Genomic DNA, 20,632 nt, shown 5'->3' with positions numbered 1-20,632 from the left:
TGTTAGTCTGTCCTCTTCCATTCTCTCTCATACCGCAAATTAAATATTTTCCCGTCATAAATAATTTACCCAGTTTTTTTTTTTTAAAAAGTTGGTAAACTAATAATAAGGGGTCAGCCACTTTTATGTCTGATAATGTCACTCTACTATAATATGCGGCTCTTCTGCCTGGGTAGACCGCCGCCATTTTGGGTCGAATTATATTACTATATACTGTACCAGTAAAAGACTTCATGAGTTTAAGATTATTTTAATAAGATACTTATCACATACAAATTTGTTTTACTCTAAAAGCATGTACACTTGCTCTTGCAGCAAAGTGATGGTGAATGTAACAGACAATCTAATCTTCGTATCCTGATGGAAGAGCATTGACATGGGGGTTGTGGAACAGGGATTTCTGGCCATCACCCCATGGGAAACGCTGAAATAAAAAATAAAATATAGAATATGTGCTTTTAAATTGCAGTTTGTAAGTACAATCAACAGCATATCAAATACCCCTGCATGGAATTTAATTTGCAGGAAATTTGGCTTCGTTAATGTGCTGTTGACTGTATCTTTACAGTAATGAACATAGCTTATCATTATAATCATAATAACTCCAGTTTCATTGGACCAATATCAAAAGACCAAGACCTAACATACAGATTATATCAATTTTAAAAGTTGTTAATTTCTGGTTAACAAAAAAGTATTTCTCAGCATTTTTGGAATAAGACTACTACATTTTTTCCTAGGGATGTCGTAAAAGGCGACTAAGTTAATAAGCACACTTGCACAATTGGAAGTATAAATGCTAGCATAATATGCATAAAAGCATAATAAACCAACATGGTTTATTAAAAAAGACAGTGCGCCAGCTGCTTCTCTTCCTTAATTTTAATATGGCCAGGATTCCAGACTGTCTACCCCTTAAGGCATATAGTCATGTTTATACGATGTATGTATTACCTTAGTGCGGATACGCAAGTACTCATAAGGGACGAATGGAGGGCGCTCGTGGTGCCCTTCTTGATGAGCAAGGTACGCATTCAGCATACCAAGGCCGACAGCAGGGAGTGCTACGAATAGAGACAGGTTCTTCCACAGCTTCCAGCCACCTGGAAGGATTTTAATACATATAATTTTTGCCCCAGACTATGGCATGTGGTTCCCATAACTTAAGAATAGGACAACTCCATTTCTTTTTCATATATGTCATTAAAGGCAACAGACGGGATTTGTTTCGTGTAAAAACCTGACTTACCCAATGTGGGATCATAGTAAAGGAAGAAGAACTATTTTATAGCAATGACTAATGACATAGAGATGATCAAAATGAATCTTTTAAGCCAGATGTGGACTGTAATTATTTCAATTACAATATTCATAAACATCCTCTTGGGTGATATGGCCCTGGAGAAGAGTAGCAATGATACAGAAGAGGGCAAGTCAGATAATTACTCCATTATCCCCTAAGGATTTAATGTCTTACACATTCAGTTCTTGAACTGAATGATAAGGTTTTCATAATCAGTAATTCTTTAATATAAATAATCCAACCACTGAAGTTTTTGATTTAAAAGTAGGGCAATTCATTTGTTTATAAGCTTACTATACCTGAGAAATGTCAGGCACTGCAAAGCATTCAAGTGAAGTTCATAATCAGTACTTGATAATTTTCCAAATGAAATTTACATATGATATTGAGAAACTGCGGTAGGATGTAGACTAGTTTATTTCTTGCGAACTTAATTTTAAGAAAACAATAAAAGCTAAGAGGTTATGTGATTACATAATTTGGGATATTTAAAACCAAAATAATTACAAACCTCCATGTCCACCCGCGGTAGCAGCATGCGTAGATGAACGAGCATTGGTCTTGAGGTAAGTAATTGCAGCCCTTTGCAAGATAGAAGCCATGGTGCAGCTTTAAAACGAATCACAAAATTTTATCTCACTTTTAATTTTACCAAGACAGAAGACAATCGTCAATAAATTTCAATTTTCTTGCCTGGCAGCTACTGTCAAAGTCAAGAAAAAACGTTTTGTTTCACGCCAACGTTTTACCGTTTTACGTGACATTACTTGAGCACTTTAATCGTGGCCTAGATTCGATGTCTAAATAAAATTTATAAAACTAATGAAATAATATAACTCTAAGAATTTAATTCCAAGGCAGCATATGGTTATGGTTAATTTCAACTAGAAGTCCAAGATTTTGTTTGCTCTTTGCTCCTACTAGGTAGGTATTTGAGAAGTACATAGGTAAATAGAGAGGTAACTAGATTTATCATCATACTCCTGGGACCTGGTGTTAGTCTTCATCTCTCTTTAGAGGAACCCGTGGAGCTCCTATGACCACCATCCCTTATTGGGTTAGTCAGGTTTTATAGTCAAAGCGACTTCCGTCTGACCTCCGCAACTTTAGCACAGAAATCTAAACAATCCTGGATCATATTTTGGTTACACATCCAGTTGCCTGAATTTACGGTTTATTCATTATCTAATTTTTTTGTTCGTCAAATATGTAATTACTTACACGTCTTTTTTATCAGATTTGGTTTTAATTAAAATAAAGTAAAAAAAAACAATGTGATTTGTAATAAATTTATTTTATGCTTGCATATTTATAATATTTTACATAAATGGGACTAAAGATCCTAATTTATAAAGGAAACTTTGGTTGGAATGTAAAAGTATCTAATTATTTCATTCACTATGGCACAAGCACAACAGAATATACCTCTAGATATAGGTACCTACCTAAAACAAGATAATACAATTGAGATTCATCTATTTTCTTCAAGTCAAGGTACAAGCTAAATTATTTTCAATATTAATATGTTGATAATATTATTTATTAAACATTTAAGTTACAGAATTAAAAGTGACTAAGGGATGGTTTAGCATGCTGCCCCAAGTTGAATTTCAATTCCATCATTAAGCTATACTGCTGGACGTGATGGCCTTTCAGTCATGTCTGCTCCGCGAAAGATATACCTAGCTGTGGCTATATGCATGTAAATATGTAAGAATGTGCTACAAGGAAGGTGGTTGATCGAAGATCGGGAAATCGTCTTTGCTATCTAAACGTATATTTTCTACTGCTAGTTCCGATAATTCATCCGGGAAGTAACTCTTCAATATAGTCTGTGGGCTGACCTGTAAAAAAAAAACATTTCAATCTATATTTACATCAAAAGAGAGAAAAAAATATTTCTATATTTGTTTCATACTATCTACATACTATAATAATAAAGTGAAGTCCCCACATTATCTCTGTCTGTATGTATGCGTTAATCTAGAAAAGTTGTAGACGGATTTTGTTCCTGTTTGCAATGTTGGAAAGAGGGTTTACTGGGGAAGATTTATGTCCCGAGTAGGGATGTGGCCTATTTTTGGGAAAGTGTTTAAAACCATGCATAAGTAGCAAATATAACCCAAACTACGAGTATTTATTACTATTTTTTTATTACAAGTTACCTATACCTTTAAAATAATTTATTTAAAATTCTATTTAAAATTTCGCGCCAAAACGCGGTTACCTGTCAAACGCCTGCGAATTTTATTTCAAGAAATACCTTTTTAGCTTTGACATGTTCAAAATTGAAGGCCATATAGAACGCGGATTGCTGTAACTGTCTCAGACTTCTCATGCGGACCCTGGGGTCTCTTTCTAGAAGCCTCATCAGCAGACCACGACTAGATTTGGGCAGCTCCATGGCGGACTCTGGCAGTGTTCCGGGAGCGCTTCGTGTTATATGTCCTTTGGCTCTGTAGAAAACAAATAAAGGTTGTAATGAATATGTCACCGGAAAAACAAAAACCGCAAGTTTATAAACTACCAAGGAATTTATAAACTTTCGTAGGATTGTAAACGAGAGATAAATAGTAGGTATAATCTTATGAACACATTTTTGTAAAATTATTAATTTGCGACCAGTCTTATATCAGATATCTCTTTGTAAGATTCTAAACAGTTTGACAAATTGTATGAATCCTTAGACTATGGAAAATTAATTAAAAACAATTAAAACGAATCATGTGAAGCTCACTTGTCGTTTTCATTAACTCCATTGCTAGCTGTGTCGCTTATTGCTATTCTGCTAGCGGCAGGCGTTGGATACTGAAATAAAAAATCACCAGTAAATTTCTCATCCTCCTCGCCTGTCCTTATAGCATCATGAAAGAGCCGCATATATTCCTATTCCCGAACGTTGATAAATCATATACCCTAATTGCCTTACTTACTAGCTGTTACTCGCGACTTCTTAAATCTTTATAAATTTTAACTTATGTTATTCCAATCCAATGTCTAAGCTTTAATATTACGGTAGTTTCATGAATATTCGTTCTGAAGATTTTGCGTGAAAGAGATTCATATTCATTATACCCAAGTAGATATGGAATTACCTTAGTAGAAACTTGGACACAAAAAAAAGAGACAATATTTTTCAAAAAAAAAAGTATTTACCGCATAAGGGTTCAAAATGTGATTGATGTAGGTATGTACATTTATTTTTACAAAACTAGATCTCAGACACGTGAATAGAGGGATAGTTATTTTCTCATCGTGAGCTGTGAATCTCATAAAATACATAAAACGATCGCAAGCTAAAAATAGCTAGCCCTTAATTGCGCTAGAGGAATTTACTGCACTTTAAGTGATCGTGAGTTTGCTGAGATAAACAGAAAAATGTTGAGTTCACGGAATTGTCACTGCCTTAATTGGGCAAGTTAGAAAAAAATTATAAAGTCAAAAGTTTTAAATTCTGATAAAAATCACTTATAATACCTAATTATTCTATACCATCTCTCTTCTAGTATTTTTTGGGTATTAAAATTTATATTACAAATTATCTTCGGTCGGGAAAGACAATCAAGGAATGGACAATTGGCTAGGTCACTGCCAATATTTGACTCTATGAAATTTTAAACTATCCACCCCATCCGGCTAAACGGGGCAATAGGTTACTAGCTCCATCCACCTCGTATAGGACAAAGATGTGATGTAGATATGCAAACACACACACACATACATATATAGACCAAAATCTACATTTAAAAATCAAGTAGACATGAAACTAGAAAAACAAAAGATGATGCTAAAAATAAGAAAAATGAAAACAGAAAATTTTCAGGCAAGATTTAATAACAATAACATGTGTGTTTGAAAACCATAGTACCCTTGTATGGTTTTTTATTTTGTAAATAACTTAACGAGAGGGTGGCGCCCTACTTGAGGCAAATGCATAATTAGTTTGGCTATTACTTTAAGGAACGTAGACAGTTATTTTCGCATTATAGTGCAAGACTCCTTAAGTTAGTTATCAATATCTACTGATGGACAAGCCTCTCTTCATTATAATGTACAGTCCAACAAATAAAATTTGTAATGCTATATATAAATGCGAAAGTTTCTATGCATTTGTGTATAAGGGTAACAAACCTTCCACGCAGAAACTACTGAACGGTTTTTGATATAATTTACACGGGTAGAAACTAGCCTATGAATTTCAAAACTTTCGCAGGATTGTAAACGAGAGAAAAATTGTATTATGTCCAATTTTTCTCTCGTTTACAATCCACATTTTCATAAAATTATTATATATATATATATATATATATTTATCCCAAAATTCCAATAAGGCTCCGGGCGCAACTAGTAAAAATATATTTGTTGACTTTGATATGACAATATTGCGTTTTCCCTTTTGATGCGGAATGGAACCTTAAAAAAAGTACGTACTGGTGCAGCCGCCAGCCAGGTCTATAACAATACATAGGCATTTAGGTAGGTGCAAGTTTTGTATACAAACAGTGATACAAATTGTCACAAGTCGCGCCTGGTCACGATTCGACCCCATTTTTGCATTGGACGTAAAGCATTTCAGATCTTGGTAAAATAATAACAGGTTTTAAATGTGTCTTTTGATTGTATTGTCAGTTTTCTAGGCTTGAAGGTCTTTTAATAGTTGAACTCAACATAGTAAGTAAAAAATATATATTTACACCAAAAAGAAAAAAAAACAGTACAAAACAGAAGATACAGTACAAAAAAACTAAAAAAATAGTTTTTTCGATACTTTGGGCTATGTATACCCCTGCAAGGGATATAGATGTGACAAAATGTATAGTACAAAAGACGGCTTTATCGCATTATGCAAGCTCTTCCAGGTTACCCAGTGGTCTTGAAAAATTAAATCAAAACAACTTACTACACATAACATTAACCATACTTAAAAAAAATAGTTAAAAAGCCTTCTCTCTCATTTTATTCCCAATTAAATTCCAGCTGTTGAATTTAAAGCCAACGGTCTGCTAAAAAGAGCATGACATTTAATTAATTTATTTGTCATAATAATGTACTTACAAAATACCTACAATATGTAGGTATATTACAATGGCGGACTTAATGCTAGCATTATCTCATCATATCATACAAGATGGCTAAAGGAACAAGTAACTCTCGTGAATCCGACCAAACTGGATTTATTTTTGTAGATTATGAGGAAAATAGTGTAGGATGAATGATATCTAATCCTTATATTTATTTATTCATGGTACAATTTGGTCAATTAATGCAAATGACAGCGGCTGGAATTTCTAAAATGTTTTTTTTTTATGAACAGGTCTAAAGAGACTTTACTTCTGTTATACAGACATAGGACGATTAATTATCGATTTTAAATCAAAAACAATGTTATGGAAATACCATATAGCTCGGGCAAGGCTGCCTTAACCTACGACCCACATATATCATTTTTCTTTTACAACTTAACAAAAAAGAAAGATTCCTACTGTTTTGAAGAGCAAAGACATCTATCTGCCTCTAAGCACCACGAATATAATGACAAAGTTGAAGCTTGGCTTTTTAAGTAGGCTACAATGCACCTATATATAACTTAAGTTGTCCAAGAATTGGCGGAACAAACTACTCTACGCTACAGCGTTTGCATCAACAAATACACATAATATAAGTAGACAAAATATTGAACTTAAACTGAGGTACCTACTGAAGAAGCCGAAATACGGACGAAGTGTCTGTCATCTGACCTCAGACCCCCACATAGCAATGAACGGTGCAACCGGGACCACGCAACGGAGTCGTTCTCAATTATAAGAAGACTTCAAAACTATCTCTAGTCCAGAGTAATTATTCAGTTGATAGCAGGTATCAACTAATAAGGCAGTGACCACCTTAACGATCGATAATGACCCAAAAAACGGTAGCTTTAAGTAACGGTGTTCTGAATTATGCGGGATACCTGTTCATACCAGACCAGTTACTAGCATTTGTCAACTGTCACCGTGTGAGTCCCGCCTAATGCATTCGACCGGTGAAGATAAAATACTCCAAGATTTTTTTTAATGTGGTATAATTTATGGCAATTTAATTAATTTCCAAATTATTTTTCATACTGCTGATACATTAATGTACTTAGGTAAAGTTTAATTAAGTGTCCTTACATAAGATATGTAGGTATAAATATTGATGGAAAATAAATATATTAGTATGTCATAACCTATATCGAAGCTTGCCCTCTTTTGTTTATAGAGCATGCTAACACTGGTCCTGCCTTGATTTTGATGCAGTCATTATAAAAAAGATTTCTAAAATTTATAATAAATTTACGCGGAGCTTAGTTGCAAGTTCTTTATACTTTATACCCATTTGTGAAGGCAAAATATAGCTCAGATTTTATTTTGCTATTATAAAAGCAGCATAATGGAATCGAAGGTGCCGTGTGGTTCCCGGCACTAATACAAAAAAGAATAGGACCACTCCATCTTTGTCCCATGGATTTCTTAAAAGGCGACTAAGGGATAGGCTTATAAACTTGGGATTCTTATTGTAGGCGATGGGCTAGCAACCTGTCACTATTTGAATACCAATTCTATACAAAGCCAAACAGCTGAACGTAACCTATCAGTTTTTTCTAGATTTTTGGCTCTGTCTACTCCGCAAGGGATATAGACGTGACTATATGTATGTATGTAATTGGATAGAAACAGCCGTTTTCTGTCTTAGCATTGAACTTGATGCCTATACTTGGCTAGCTATTTTCTAGTCTGTATAATTGCACAAAACCAAAATGAGAACCAATTCGTTCCAATGCCGTATTTTGATGATTTTCAATTATTATACGTATGTATAATTTGTCTGCAAGCAATTATAAAAGCAAGGTTAGAATTTTAGCAGTGATTCTTACACGAGTATGTAATTAGGTATACATATGGAATATTTCATTGAAGAGAGTTATGGATGAAGCGAAAGAGGAATGCAGGGATCGTAGCAAATGAAAAGATGTAGTGTCTGCCTCCCCGGGGCTTCGCTTCCGTGAGAATTTTGGGATAAATGTACGTACATTTTATTTTTTTTTGATTATATTCTACTCATGAAGCAAATATTAGGTATCTAAATCGGTTCAGAAGGTCTACGTGAAAGTGTAACAAAGACAGCCCACACAAACTTTCGCATTTATTTTATTAGTAGGACGTTGAAATGTTCTTTGGATTTTTCTATTAAACAGGTATATCAAGGACTTAAACATACATACATGCATATAATAACGTCTTTGTCCCTTGCGGGGTAGACACAACCAACAGTGTTAAAAAGACTGACTTTAAAAACGTTGCTAGCTCATCGCCTAAAAAAACATACCAAATTGATAAGCCTAACCCTTAGTTGCCTTTTATGAAGCGATGGAGTGGACCTATTCTTTTTTCTATTAGTGCCAGAAACCACACGGCTCTATTCTAGGCTTGATACATTTTATTTATAACCCCACAGTGATAGGAGCGAGGATAAAAATAAAACAAGGATTCCTGTTTCGCTGCTAAGCTGGTTATTACGTGAAGACGATTGCAGTGACGGATGAGGATCGTTCACCTCGCTTGCACAACCGGACTTGGGGACCCTTGGTGTTAAGAGCGATCCATGTTGAATACTCAATATCCTGGACAGGAAAAAAGATATAGGTATCAGACTACATTTGGAACGAGATATCGGAGTGGACATATAAGGTTTTTAACGATACGCAGACAAAAGGTGCGGACAAAAGACAATGGTCAATTCTGCATATTGAAAATATTAAAAACAAATAAATAGTATCACCTTCGGGTTTACCCATAAACTGAACGTGGCCTATCAGTCTTTACAAGACTGTAGGCTCTATCTACCCCGCAAGGGATATAGACGTGATTATATGTATGTATGTATGTATTCGGGTTTACCCGTAAGCGAAGTTACGGACAAAAGGTTGTGCAAAATTATCAAAGCTATGCAAGTAAGTTCTTCATTATTCCTCCTATAGAAAATCTACTTTCCAAATACGAGTAAGATTCCATTTTCAAGTTTAACAATCTCATTAACATTATATTGTTTCTGAGACATTTCTAGGTTGCCAGTATTAATTGTGTCGGTACAAATTAGTTAAAAAATAATGAATATTTCAAATAAAGAGGTTTACTGAAATTGATGGAAATCAATATGGCGTAGAAATTGCACAATACGGTAACAAATGTGCATCGATCACACACGGGCAAGCAGTCAGTCAAGGTCGGGATGAGACAATAGCAGCGAAATAAACTGACATGCAACAACACGTCAAATAGCTTTTTAATTAAGTGTTATTGTTGGGAATTACGACACTTTCGAATAAAAGTGATCTTCGAATGTTTGGATAGTTATTTTGATACTCAACAATTGCTCTCCAAAAGGTCATGATATTTCTTGGATGAACTTGCAACTATGAGCAAACACAGCCTACAGATAAATCGCAAGCATAATTTAGTATTGGTTCTGTGATTTCAGTGTAGCTTCCCAAAAATACTCAATTACTTTTCATGCGCTAACAAACAATATCTGGATTTTCAATCAAATTCAGTGACTATTCTTCAGCTGTGAGTTGACAAATATTTATTTTACAACATGTTGATAATAACTGGCTATTTATTTTAATTCCATAAATAAATTTTAAACTTAAATAAAACTACCTTCTATTATAGTTTGCCTGATTTACCACAATTTAAGAAAATGAAAAAATATCCACTATTACGTTGTTGATATGCTTTTGATAAACTCATTAAGAATACGCCCTAGGGAGTAGAAAATACCATCGTAGTTAATGACCGTGGTTCTGGCAACATTGTAAGTAACAGAATAAAATAAGTTTATTGCGATTACATAAAACTCTATGTATTTTTTTTAATTTCAGACATAACAATCTGTTCTTATAGATTATTTATAAAATATAATTATCATCACTGAATGAGAGAAAAAAACGCTTTGCAATAACCTTTGATGAAATTAATTTGAGGAAATGTCTGTACGTATGTATGTAAGTAGGAGAATATCTTCTATTAATTTAAGGAAATCAGTTTGTACAAGGAAGTGAATCAATTGCACGCCCGTCATAAAAATCATATTTGATGAGCTGACATAGATGGTTTTAAGGACGTTAGCCGTATGCTTTATCGCAAGAAATAATAGTACTAACTCAGAATAAAACATATAATCACGTCTATATGCCTAACGGGGTTGACAGAGCCAACAGTCATGAAGAGACTGATAGGCCACGTTCAGCTGTTTGGCTTAATGATACGAGTTAAGATTCAAATAGTGACAGGTTGCTAGCCCAAGCATATATATGTATATCCCTCAGTCGCCTTTTACGACTTCCATTAATTTTACAATTCTCGAAGCAAATTGTGTTGTGTTATGTTTTAAGATAGTGAGCGTTTGCCAGCGCATCGTCTTTCTATCAAACCACTTTATATAAAGTTCTATTCACATAATATTTATCACATATTAAGTATCTACTCTACCTACGCACATACGTAGGTACACATATCACGTCATAATCACGTATTTATCTCTTACGGGGTAGACAGAGCCAGCAATCTAGAAAAGACTGAAAGGCCACCTTCAGATGGCCTCGTGATAGAATTAAGATTGAAATAGCACCTAGTTAATTTTAAAAAAAATCTATATAATATGTAACTTTGTAAATACCATAATTACAGACTCGGAACCTCGGAAACAAAAACACGAAAAATCGATGAATTGACGTTAATTCTCGGCGTTATGTGTCAAAGGAAAATCACCAAAGCAGCCGTGAATGGCCGCCTGTTTGTCATTATAAATCACAGCACGTCCAAGTTCATGGAAAATCTCATTTGGATTGTTTTTCTTGTCATCTGAGCTTGTTTACGATGGATACTTTTATTATCAGCCAGTTCTATTCTTACAAATGTATGAAAGACTAGGTTTGCCTACATCAGTATTCGTGAATTAATCCTTACTTTATTCTGTTCAGTGTTTTCTTTTTACACTAGCTGTGCCCGCGACTTTGTCCGCGTGGAATAGTTATTTTGGGCATCATTGAAGCCCTCAAGGATGAATAATTTTCCCCGTTTTTTTTACACATTTCTTTGCTCCTCATAGTTGCAGCGTGATTTTATAAAGCCAAAAGCCTTCCTCAGTAAATGGTCTAGTCAACCCAAAATTTTTCAATTTGAACCAGTACTTCCTGAGATTAGCGCGTTCAAACAAACAAACAAACTCTTCAGCTTTATAATATTAGTATAGATTATTTCTTTTCTTTTCTGTAGTATATTTATGTAAAAATACTGTTATTTTACATAAATCGAGCCCCGCCCGCTGCCGTGCTTACAAGAGGTCGCTAAGTTATAATCTGCATTCCTAATTTTAAGATCAATGTATACCTACACTCAGTCGGCAAATAAGTATATGAGTATCCTGCTTATATTATAAATGTGAAAGTTTATAAGTATGAGTGTGTGTTTGTGACTATTTCACGCGAAAACTACTGAATGGATGTCCGTGAATTTGCAATAACATAGCTAAGACATTACAGTAACAATTAAATTAAACATATAGATTTAAAGCGCGTGAAATTGTTTATTTGTCAAATATGTGATACGATGTTTTATATTCTAAATATATGAATATATAAAAAGCTTTCAGTTATAAGTATTTTTTTTTTATTCTATCCTTGGTTGGTTTTAAGTGAATGTCTCGATGAAACTATAAGAAAATGTCATATTTGTGTCTTTCGAATAAGTTTTATCTCCATTAGCATTTTCTCAACTACCTTTTGGATCAAATTAGCGGTAAAATACAAAACATTGTTCAAACTCGTATCTCTACTTATACTCCGGGATGAGTCTACATGAATATATTACAAGCGACTTCGTGCGCTTTATTCTCTATAAATTTTAACTTATTATGATATTTATAATGTCTAAGCTATAAACTTGGCATTATTCTTTTAGGCTATGGGCTAGCAACATGTCGCTATTTGAATCTCAATTCCATCATAACAGCTGAACATTATACGTACATATGTTGATTATACGCAAATACACATTCTAATTGACTTTCTTAATCATAACATTATTTTATTTTATTTTTATTTATTTTTTTACCTTTTCTTTTTGTCATTGTACCTAGCTGCAGCTACTATCCCTTTACATAATATACATACATACATACATAAACTCACGCCTCTTTCCCGGAGGGGTAGGCAGAGACTACCTCTTTCCACTTGCCACGATCCCTGCATACTTCCTTTGCTTCATCCACATAATCATAATCTTTATCTTCATCTTTACATAATATATTTCTTTGAAATACCTGGTTGACTGGAAGAAATCCCTCACAGGGATAAGTCCGCCCTTGTACGTCGTTATTTTCAATGTTTTTTATGTATTACTTATAATTTGTTATGTACAATAAAGAATTTACAAACAAACAAACAAACATTAGTAATAAGTATGGAAATTTGTGTTCACGTACACGTCTTTTCTGTACCTACGTTGTTTTGTACATCTTCAACCGGTCCGCCGGTCAACAGCCTTGACATTGTACCTATATACCCGTTTTCTTTACATGTTACAGAGTATTTGTATTCTTAAAGATATCTCATCGTAACATGCTGTGTGATATTGCTGCAACATTTTAAGATAACTTCATTAAGCGTACTACATATAAATCGTAATAATAGGTAATAATATAAGAATAATACAGAACTAAAGGGACGCTATAGAGATTTTGTAGGTAGTCAAGAAAGTGTGCGAAGTTACCTTCTAGCTTGACTCTTCAGTTCAGTTCGATCATCGTAAAAAACGCAAGCGCAGCTCAATCCTCCTTAGATTCGGCTTATATAACCGGAATGTTCGTAGAGCCATCCTTTGCAGGGTAGACAGAGCGTGAGGGGAACGTGATATAAGTACGTGTGTGTTTGATAATGCTCAATGACCTAATGGACAAATTAAGTAATGTCGCTTTAAGATTCAACTGCCAACCTACCTACTCAAAAGGTAGTATTAGTAACTTTGTGATAATTTTTCAACCATTTGCTATCAAGGTAACTGAAACGCTCGCAAATATAAATGACAAAATGACGTTATTCAATTTGGTCTAGTATAGTAGTGATAAACACACTTAATTTGTTAAAGATACTTGTCAACAAAACAAAATTGTTTCTATTTATAACGTAAGCAGAATAAATAGCTACATAGGAGAATATTTTTTTTTTATAAATAATAACCCTACCTATAAGAAAGGTATTGATTCAAAAGGGCCTTGTTACACTACATACATACACATACATAAAATCACGCCTCTTTCCCGGAGGGGTAGGCAGAGACTACCTCTTTCCACTTGCCACGATCTCTGCATACTTCTTTCGCTTCGTCCACATTCATAACTCTCTTCATACAAGCTCGGCGGTTTCGGGTACTTTTGACCTGACCCTTTACCAGGACGTCCTTAATTTGATCAAGATACGTTCGTCTAGGTCTTCCCACTCCGACCTTTCCCTCCACACTCTCCTTGTATATCTGCTTAGTCAACCTGCTTTCATTCATCCTCTCCACATGACCGAACCATCTTAACATACCCTTTTCTATTCCTGTAACTACATCTTCTTTCACATCACAACATTCCCTTATCACGCTGTTCCTTATCCTGTCACTCAATTTCACACCCATCATACTCCTTAACGCTCTCATTTCCACTGCATTTATTCTGCTTTCATGCTTCTTTTGCCATACCCAACTTTCACTCCCATACATTAATGTCGGGACCAACACGCCCCTGTGCACAGCCAGTCGAGCCTTTTTGGATAGTTTCTGACTGCTCATAAAGGCATGCAAAGCTCCATTCACCATGTTCCCCGCGTTCAATCTCCTTTCAATATCACTATCATACTTGCCATCTGATGTAAACTTTGATCCTAGATATACAAACTCTTTCACTTGCTCCACTTTTTCTCCTCCAATCAAAATATTACATGCTGTCATTTCTTTCTCCATTTCAAAAACCAGTGTTTTAGTTTTACTTACGTTCACTTTCATTCCTTTCTCTTTTAAAGCTTCATGCATACAGTTTACCATCTCCTGTAACTCCTCCGCTGATGACGCCAGTATAACCTGATCGTCGGCATAGAGCAGACATTTAACGAGTAACTCATTCATCCTTAATCCACTTTTAGACTCTTTCAAATCTGTCAAGCAGCTATCCATAAATAGGTTGAACAGCCACGGTGACGCAACACATCCTTGCCTAACGCCTTTCTCAATCTTAAACCACTCAGTGTGCGCTCCGTTTATCCTGACACAAGCACTCGAATCCTCATATAAGGATTTCAGTGCTCGTATTAAGAGACTGCTCACCCCATGCATAGAAAGTGCTGACCACAATTCATTCCTCTCAACTCTGTCATAGGCCTTTTCCAGATCTACGAATGTGCAATAGACTTTTTGACTCTTGGCCAAAAACTTTTCGGCTATGCACCGCAAGGAAAAGACCTGATCAGTACATCCCATTCCCTTTCGAAATCCCGCTTGAGCATCCCATATTTTGTCATCAGTTTCATTCCTGACTCTATTAATCAATACCTTAGCATACAATTTGCCGACGACGCTAAGCAGGCTTATACCACGATAATTTTTGCAGTCCAGCTGTGACCCTTTTCCTTTGTAAAGTGGCACGATAACAGCCTTACACCACTCTTTTGGTACTCGGCCGCTTCTCCAACACAAATTGAAAAGGCAGTACAACTGACTAGCTACTACGCCTTTTCCTGCTTTAAGCATCTCGACCGACACTCTATCACACCCAGCAGCCTTTCCCGCTTTCATACTCTTAAGTGCTTCCACAATTTCGAACATTTCAATTTCGCCTTCCATCTCACTCTCTTTTTCTTCGCTATAGCAGAAATCTTTCTTATTTCCTTCCTTTTTTTCAAATAAACTTTCAAAATAGTCCTTCCATATCTTTAGTACACATTCTTCTCCTTTCACAACGCTACCATCCTGGCATCTGATCCTAGTCAGCTCTCTGGTTATAGTATTTCCTCGGGCTGACCTTACGGATTTCCAGAATACTTTCAGATTTGACTGAAAGTCTTCTGATAGCCTTTTATCAAAATCCTCTTTATACTCTTCTTTCTTTCTAATCACAGCTTTCTTAACCAAATCTTTCATTTTCTTATATTCCTTACGTGCTTCATTCACATCTTCATCTATAACCTCTTGCATTCTTAAGTTAGCTTTTGCTGCTAACAAATCCAGCCATGCTTTCTTCTTTAATCGCACAAGTTCTTGCACATCTTTACTCATCCACGCATTTTTGTGATTTTTTCCTTTCCTTCTTCTACTTACACCACACACTTCAACAGCTACTTTCACAATTCTTTCTTTAAATTCCTTCCATCCATCTTCAATATCGCTCATTTCCTCTAAATCTTCAAATTCATCCTTCAGTCTATTAATATACTTCTTACCTACATCCATATCTTGCAAATTTTCTACTTTTACTCTTTCCAAAGCGCTGGTTTGCTCCCTTACCCTGTGCCGCCAGCGATTGAAGATACCCCTTATCCGGGATATCACCAGTAAATGGTCCGAGTCAATGCCAGCACCGCGATATGCACGGGTATCCAGCACTTTGTTCTTCAATCTTTCATCTACAATCACAAAGTCTATCATACTTTTTAAAATACCTTCCACTCTTGTGTAGGTGTGGATCTCTTTATGTTGAAACATTGAGTTCGACACAAAAAGATCCCACTCTAGACAAATTTCTAATACACTTCTTCCATTATCATTCACCTTTTCGTCACCAAACGCACCAAGCACCTTCTCATATCCATCACGCTTTACACCCACCCATCCATTAAAATCACCTAACATAATAATCTTCTCATTTGGCTTGGTAACTTTCAATACTTCTCTTACACTTTTTGCGCAAAATATTGGCGGGAACCTATATAACATACTTGCGTCTTGATTAAGCGATAAGTACTTTATTCATCAGTAACTATTGACTTTATTACAGTAATAGTAAGAGAAACCTGTCATTGGCCTTATAATAGCATAACTTTAATACTGTTTTAATATTTAATGTATACGCTGCTGGTTTCTTTAATAAAATAAATAAATAAATAAACCTAATACTTGCCTAGGAGAATGACTTTTTTCTTCAAATTAATCCTTGTCCGCAATATTAAAGAGTTTAAGTAAGAATAATTCTAAAGAGTGTTATTACGTTTTTTGCGACAAGCCATTGGGCTCTCTGGATTGACAAACCCAGAACATGCGGACACAAAAGAATAGGTATCATTCTGAAGTGTATACGTAAGATGATCACTAGTCCTATGGGACAAAATCGTCTCGCCGATATGGGACAACGCAATGGGACTAGAAGAATAGATCAGTATTGCCGTGTTTCAGAGGATTTAACCGTAAACGTAAACTATGGGTGTATTCCTAAGTACAGAATTAAATCATTCATTCATATTATCACGTCTATATCCCTTGCGGCATAGACAGAGCCAACAGTCTTGAAGATAGGCCACGTTCAGCTGATAGAATTGAGATTCAAATACTGTTGCTAGCTCATCGCTTAAAAGAAAAATGCTAAGCCTAAGCCTTTTAGTCGCCTTTTACGACATTCATGGGAATGAAACGCGATGGAGTGATCCTATTCTTTTTGTATTGATGCCGGGAACCACACGGCTAATAATATTTATAATGTTTTTCCAATCTATCTACAGGAACTGTTTAGAAGATTTCATATATTATTACGTAGAGATAACATTGGCGTAGTTTTCAACTGCAATAATTTAAAGATTATGCCCAGAAAAATCCTTACAACAATAAAATACACGGTCGCAGTTTATGCACAGAAAAATGTTAATGGACCGCAAACGACCTTCAATTTAGATAGCACTGTCGTTAGGCCGGTGCATCATAGAATAGACAAGCCCATTTTTTTCTTATATCCTTACTTATAACTAAAAATAATAAATTTAATAATAAATTTTTACGGCCTTTGAGGCGCAGCGGTAGTACGCTTGTCTGTGACGCCGGAGGTCCCGGGTTCGAATCCCGGCCAGAGCATGATGAGAAAAGAACTTTTTCTGATTGGCCTGGGTCTACTTTAGTAAATATTGTACAAAACCCTGTCAGTATATAAGTTTGTGTACGTTTAACAACGAATTCTATCAAAAAGAATATTTAATTTGAGACAGTCATGTCCTTTAATTTAATTTTTTTTAAACTGGGGAAATTCATACAAACTTTTCAGAACGGCCAATGGCCAGACCAATTGTCAATGACTCAATGTGAAAAGTTATCCAATCTTAGTTATAAAGTTATTTTGCCTTCTCCTTACCTACGTCACACTATATATATGAAATATTTCTTGAAGAGAGGTAACAAACAAACAAGTTATTTTATGAGTAATCCTCCTTTTCAAGATGGCCGATCGATTCCACGAAGAAATGATAAAAACGAAGAAGTTTTTAATACAATTAAAGATTAAGGTTAACATATTTCATTTTGGTTTGGTATTTAAATATGAACTTTTGATAAAGTGAAAAGGGTAGATATTAAGGAAGAGCACAGTTGAAAGAGAAAAAACCAATTATCGTTGTAGCTTCTCTCTTAATTTTTATTCGTAGTTATTTCAATTAAAAACCTAGTAAGCGAATTTCCTGAAATTCCTGAAAAATCTAGATCCACTTCGAATATATAGGAACTGTTTACATATTTTTTCAAAGCCAAGTTTGAAACGTCTTCAGAAATTGGGATTTCCGCAATGTTCAATGGGAGTCTTCAGGGAATTAGCAATCAAAATACGGTACATAAGTCGGCTGCGTATTTTTCTTATAATTTTATATTTACTTACCCGTAAATTTTTAAATTTAGTTTGATCACCGAAGGATCATCTTATATTGAAAGAATATTTGATGTCTTACTGTGCAGTATTTATCTATTTATCAGTACAAATCCAAGCTATTCTAAGCTGTCCAAACTAGATTTATAGCTGTCGATCGAAGATTACTTCCTGCTGCGATCGTCATTAGCGCGAATTCACTGCCATTACCGGCGCCGCCGGCGCAGAAGACGATGCAAATTATCGTGTTTACTGCTCCCATGTTATGTCTAGGATTAGGGCAGCCTTATTTTTAATTTATCAATAGCTAGCTGCGCCACGGAGCTTTGCTTTGCAAATTTCAGGATAAAAAGTACTTATTACGTTCTTATAGGTGATTTTCCACCTGTGTACCATATTACATGAAAATAAGTCTGCTAGATTTGTGTCAAGAAGTAACAAATGCACATTCACGCGTAATATAAGTAGGACTGTATTAGTGATTGACTTTACCCGAAAATATTTTATTCTTTATAAAAACAAGCAGAAACGTCATGTGGTAGTGGTGGATAAAAATGGCCTTGTTTCAGAACACCCTAGAATTTATTCAATTATTTAAACCTAACTATATTCTGATATTTAATAATATCATGAAAATAGAAAAATCAGAATTTTTTTATTTTCCTTACCACAAACTTTAAATTAAATTGATCAATTAATAAGACATATTTTATTCATGCCTTATAATGAAATGATTTGAATCTTCCATACAACAAACGAGCGTTATTGTCATCGTAAATGATATGTAATTTTATTAAGATAATAGGCACGACACAACGTTTTACAATCTAGTTTTATATGACTTGACTTGAATATGATATACAACTATGAATTTATGCTTTAACTCCTAGACAACCCCGACGCCCATAGAACTGTTACTAAAGGTGAGGCCATACAGATAAGCACCTACAATTAAATTTAAAATAATTCACATTAGGTAAGACATTAAAAACGAAATCTGGTAAGTACATGTTTTTAAAAAAAAGAACGCAAGATGTGCAATATCCAGGAGACCATGCAACGTTTATTTTTTAAATTGAAGTTTCCCGCGGCCTTTGCCTGCCAGTTTGACTGATCGAAACGATCGAATTGATTAAATTATCATAAGGGGGCGTTCACTGTGTGTTTACACAAGTTAGACGTGAGGCATCAAAAAACCACTAAATATGGATGGGCCATTACAAATTCTGGTGAATGACAATATTTGTTTTGTCCTTTACTTGCGAAATAACAAAATTCCGAGCCTTTCCCAGGTGATGAGAAAATGTATTTGCGGTAAATTGTCATTTATTGACCGTTGATTTGCTGATTGAGCCATCATTTTATCGAAATACGTTAAATAACAGATTGTCTAAGTAAAATCAAATTATTATAACTAAAATCCACTTTTCATACACACACACGACACTTTTGGTATAAACATTCCAACAACCTTTACATTGATGGCATTGTAATTAGACGTCAAATAACAATGTCATTTAGACTCCAATGAGCATTCTAGAAAAAATATATATCACAAAAATAACGATTCACAATAAAAACGTTATGAATAGAAAAGAAGAACTAACTAATAATTAAATAATTCTTCCAACAAATTTAAAACTAAACAAACCGTGTTACATACTTCACTTTATTTACTATTAAACATTAAACAAACAACGTTGCCGTTATACGACTAAGTGCTGAATATTAATAGATGTCGTTGAAAACTCCAAAGTATTATGTTTATGTTTCTCCTGATGAATACGCAGCCAGCTTCAGTTAAAACGATTAAGTAACAGGTTAACGGTTCACAAACGGTTAGGCGAAACGGAAAGCCATGCCCGATTATTATACGCAATGACCAATTAATCAGTTAGATTATTTATTTGAACATTACTATTTAAAGAAAATTGTATAGTCTCATGAAATAAATATTTTTGATATATTAATTTGGAGATTATTTTAAGGTTTTTATGTTGAAAATATTCAACCGATATTTCAGCAAAATGATTTAATGGAATATTATGTTAGAATATTAATATCTACTTATATGTATGCATGCATTGAGGTTCGGTGGTGGCAGGGTTAATTTACCACCTAAGAAAGGTTCAAATTCTACCACTTCTCTTTTACGGTGAGAAAAAGATCAAGGAGAAACCTGTATGAATGAATACAAAGGACACTATCGGTTACTCCTTGAGGATTTTACCTTCATACATAAAATCATGCACCTTTTCACGTGCCGCGATTCCTGCATACTATCATGATAAGGATCATGATCTACTTTTATGCATATCAATGACTCACACAACTATAATATCTCCTTGTGCAAACCACCTTTAATTCATGTTTTACTACTGAAGTCTTCGTCCAGCTACGGTAAAATAATTGCCCGCCAACATTTAGATGGACTTT

The 20,632-nt window shown here is 34.8% G+C and overlaps 2 protein-coding genes across 2 annotated transcripts in view; both read right to left on the bottom strand.

Moving 5' to 3' along the window:
* Positions 1-234: 234 nt before the first annotated feature.
* Positions 235-1,999, bottom strand: LOC106138290 (cytochrome c oxidase subunit 6A1, mitochondrial). The gene is made up of 3 exons (XM_013339403.2): positions 1,815-1,999; positions 955-1,103; positions 235-424 (listed from the first exon to the last, which is right to left on the bottom strand). The coding sequence occupies exons 1-3, from the start codon at positions 1,903-1,905 to the stop codon at positions 344-346; spliced, it is 321 nt and encodes a 106-aa protein (XP_013194857.1). The 5' UTR covers positions 1,906-1,999; the 3' UTR covers positions 235-343.
* A 793-nt stretch (positions 2,000-2,792) lies between these two features.
* LOC106138307 (serine/threonine-protein kinase S6KL) overlaps positions 2,793-20,632 on the bottom strand; it is a 64,331-nt gene continuing 46,491 nt past the window's right edge. Inside the window, exons 8-10 of the mRNA XM_013339427.2 lie at positions 4,041-4,111; positions 3,567-3,759; positions 2,793-3,147 (exon numbers count right to left, since the gene is read on the bottom strand). Of these exons, the coding sequence (XP_013194881.2) occupies positions 3,025-3,147; positions 3,567-3,759; positions 4,041-4,111 (387 nt within the window). The 3' untranslated portion in view covers positions 2,793-3,024. The remainder of the gene's footprint in view (positions 3,148-3,566; positions 3,760-4,040; positions 4,112-20,632) is intronic.

The sequence above is a fragment of the Amyelois transitella genome, chromosome 13 (assembly GCF_032362555.1).
Source record: "Amyelois transitella isolate CPQ chromosome 13, ilAmyTran1.1, whole genome shotgun sequence".
In the NCBI taxonomy this organism is placed as follows: domain Eukaryota; kingdom Metazoa; phylum Arthropoda; class Insecta; order Lepidoptera; family Pyralidae; genus Amyelois; species Amyelois transitella.
The sequence above is the reverse complement of the archived record's forward strand: the minus strand, read 5'-3'. Positions and strand labels throughout refer to the sequence as shown.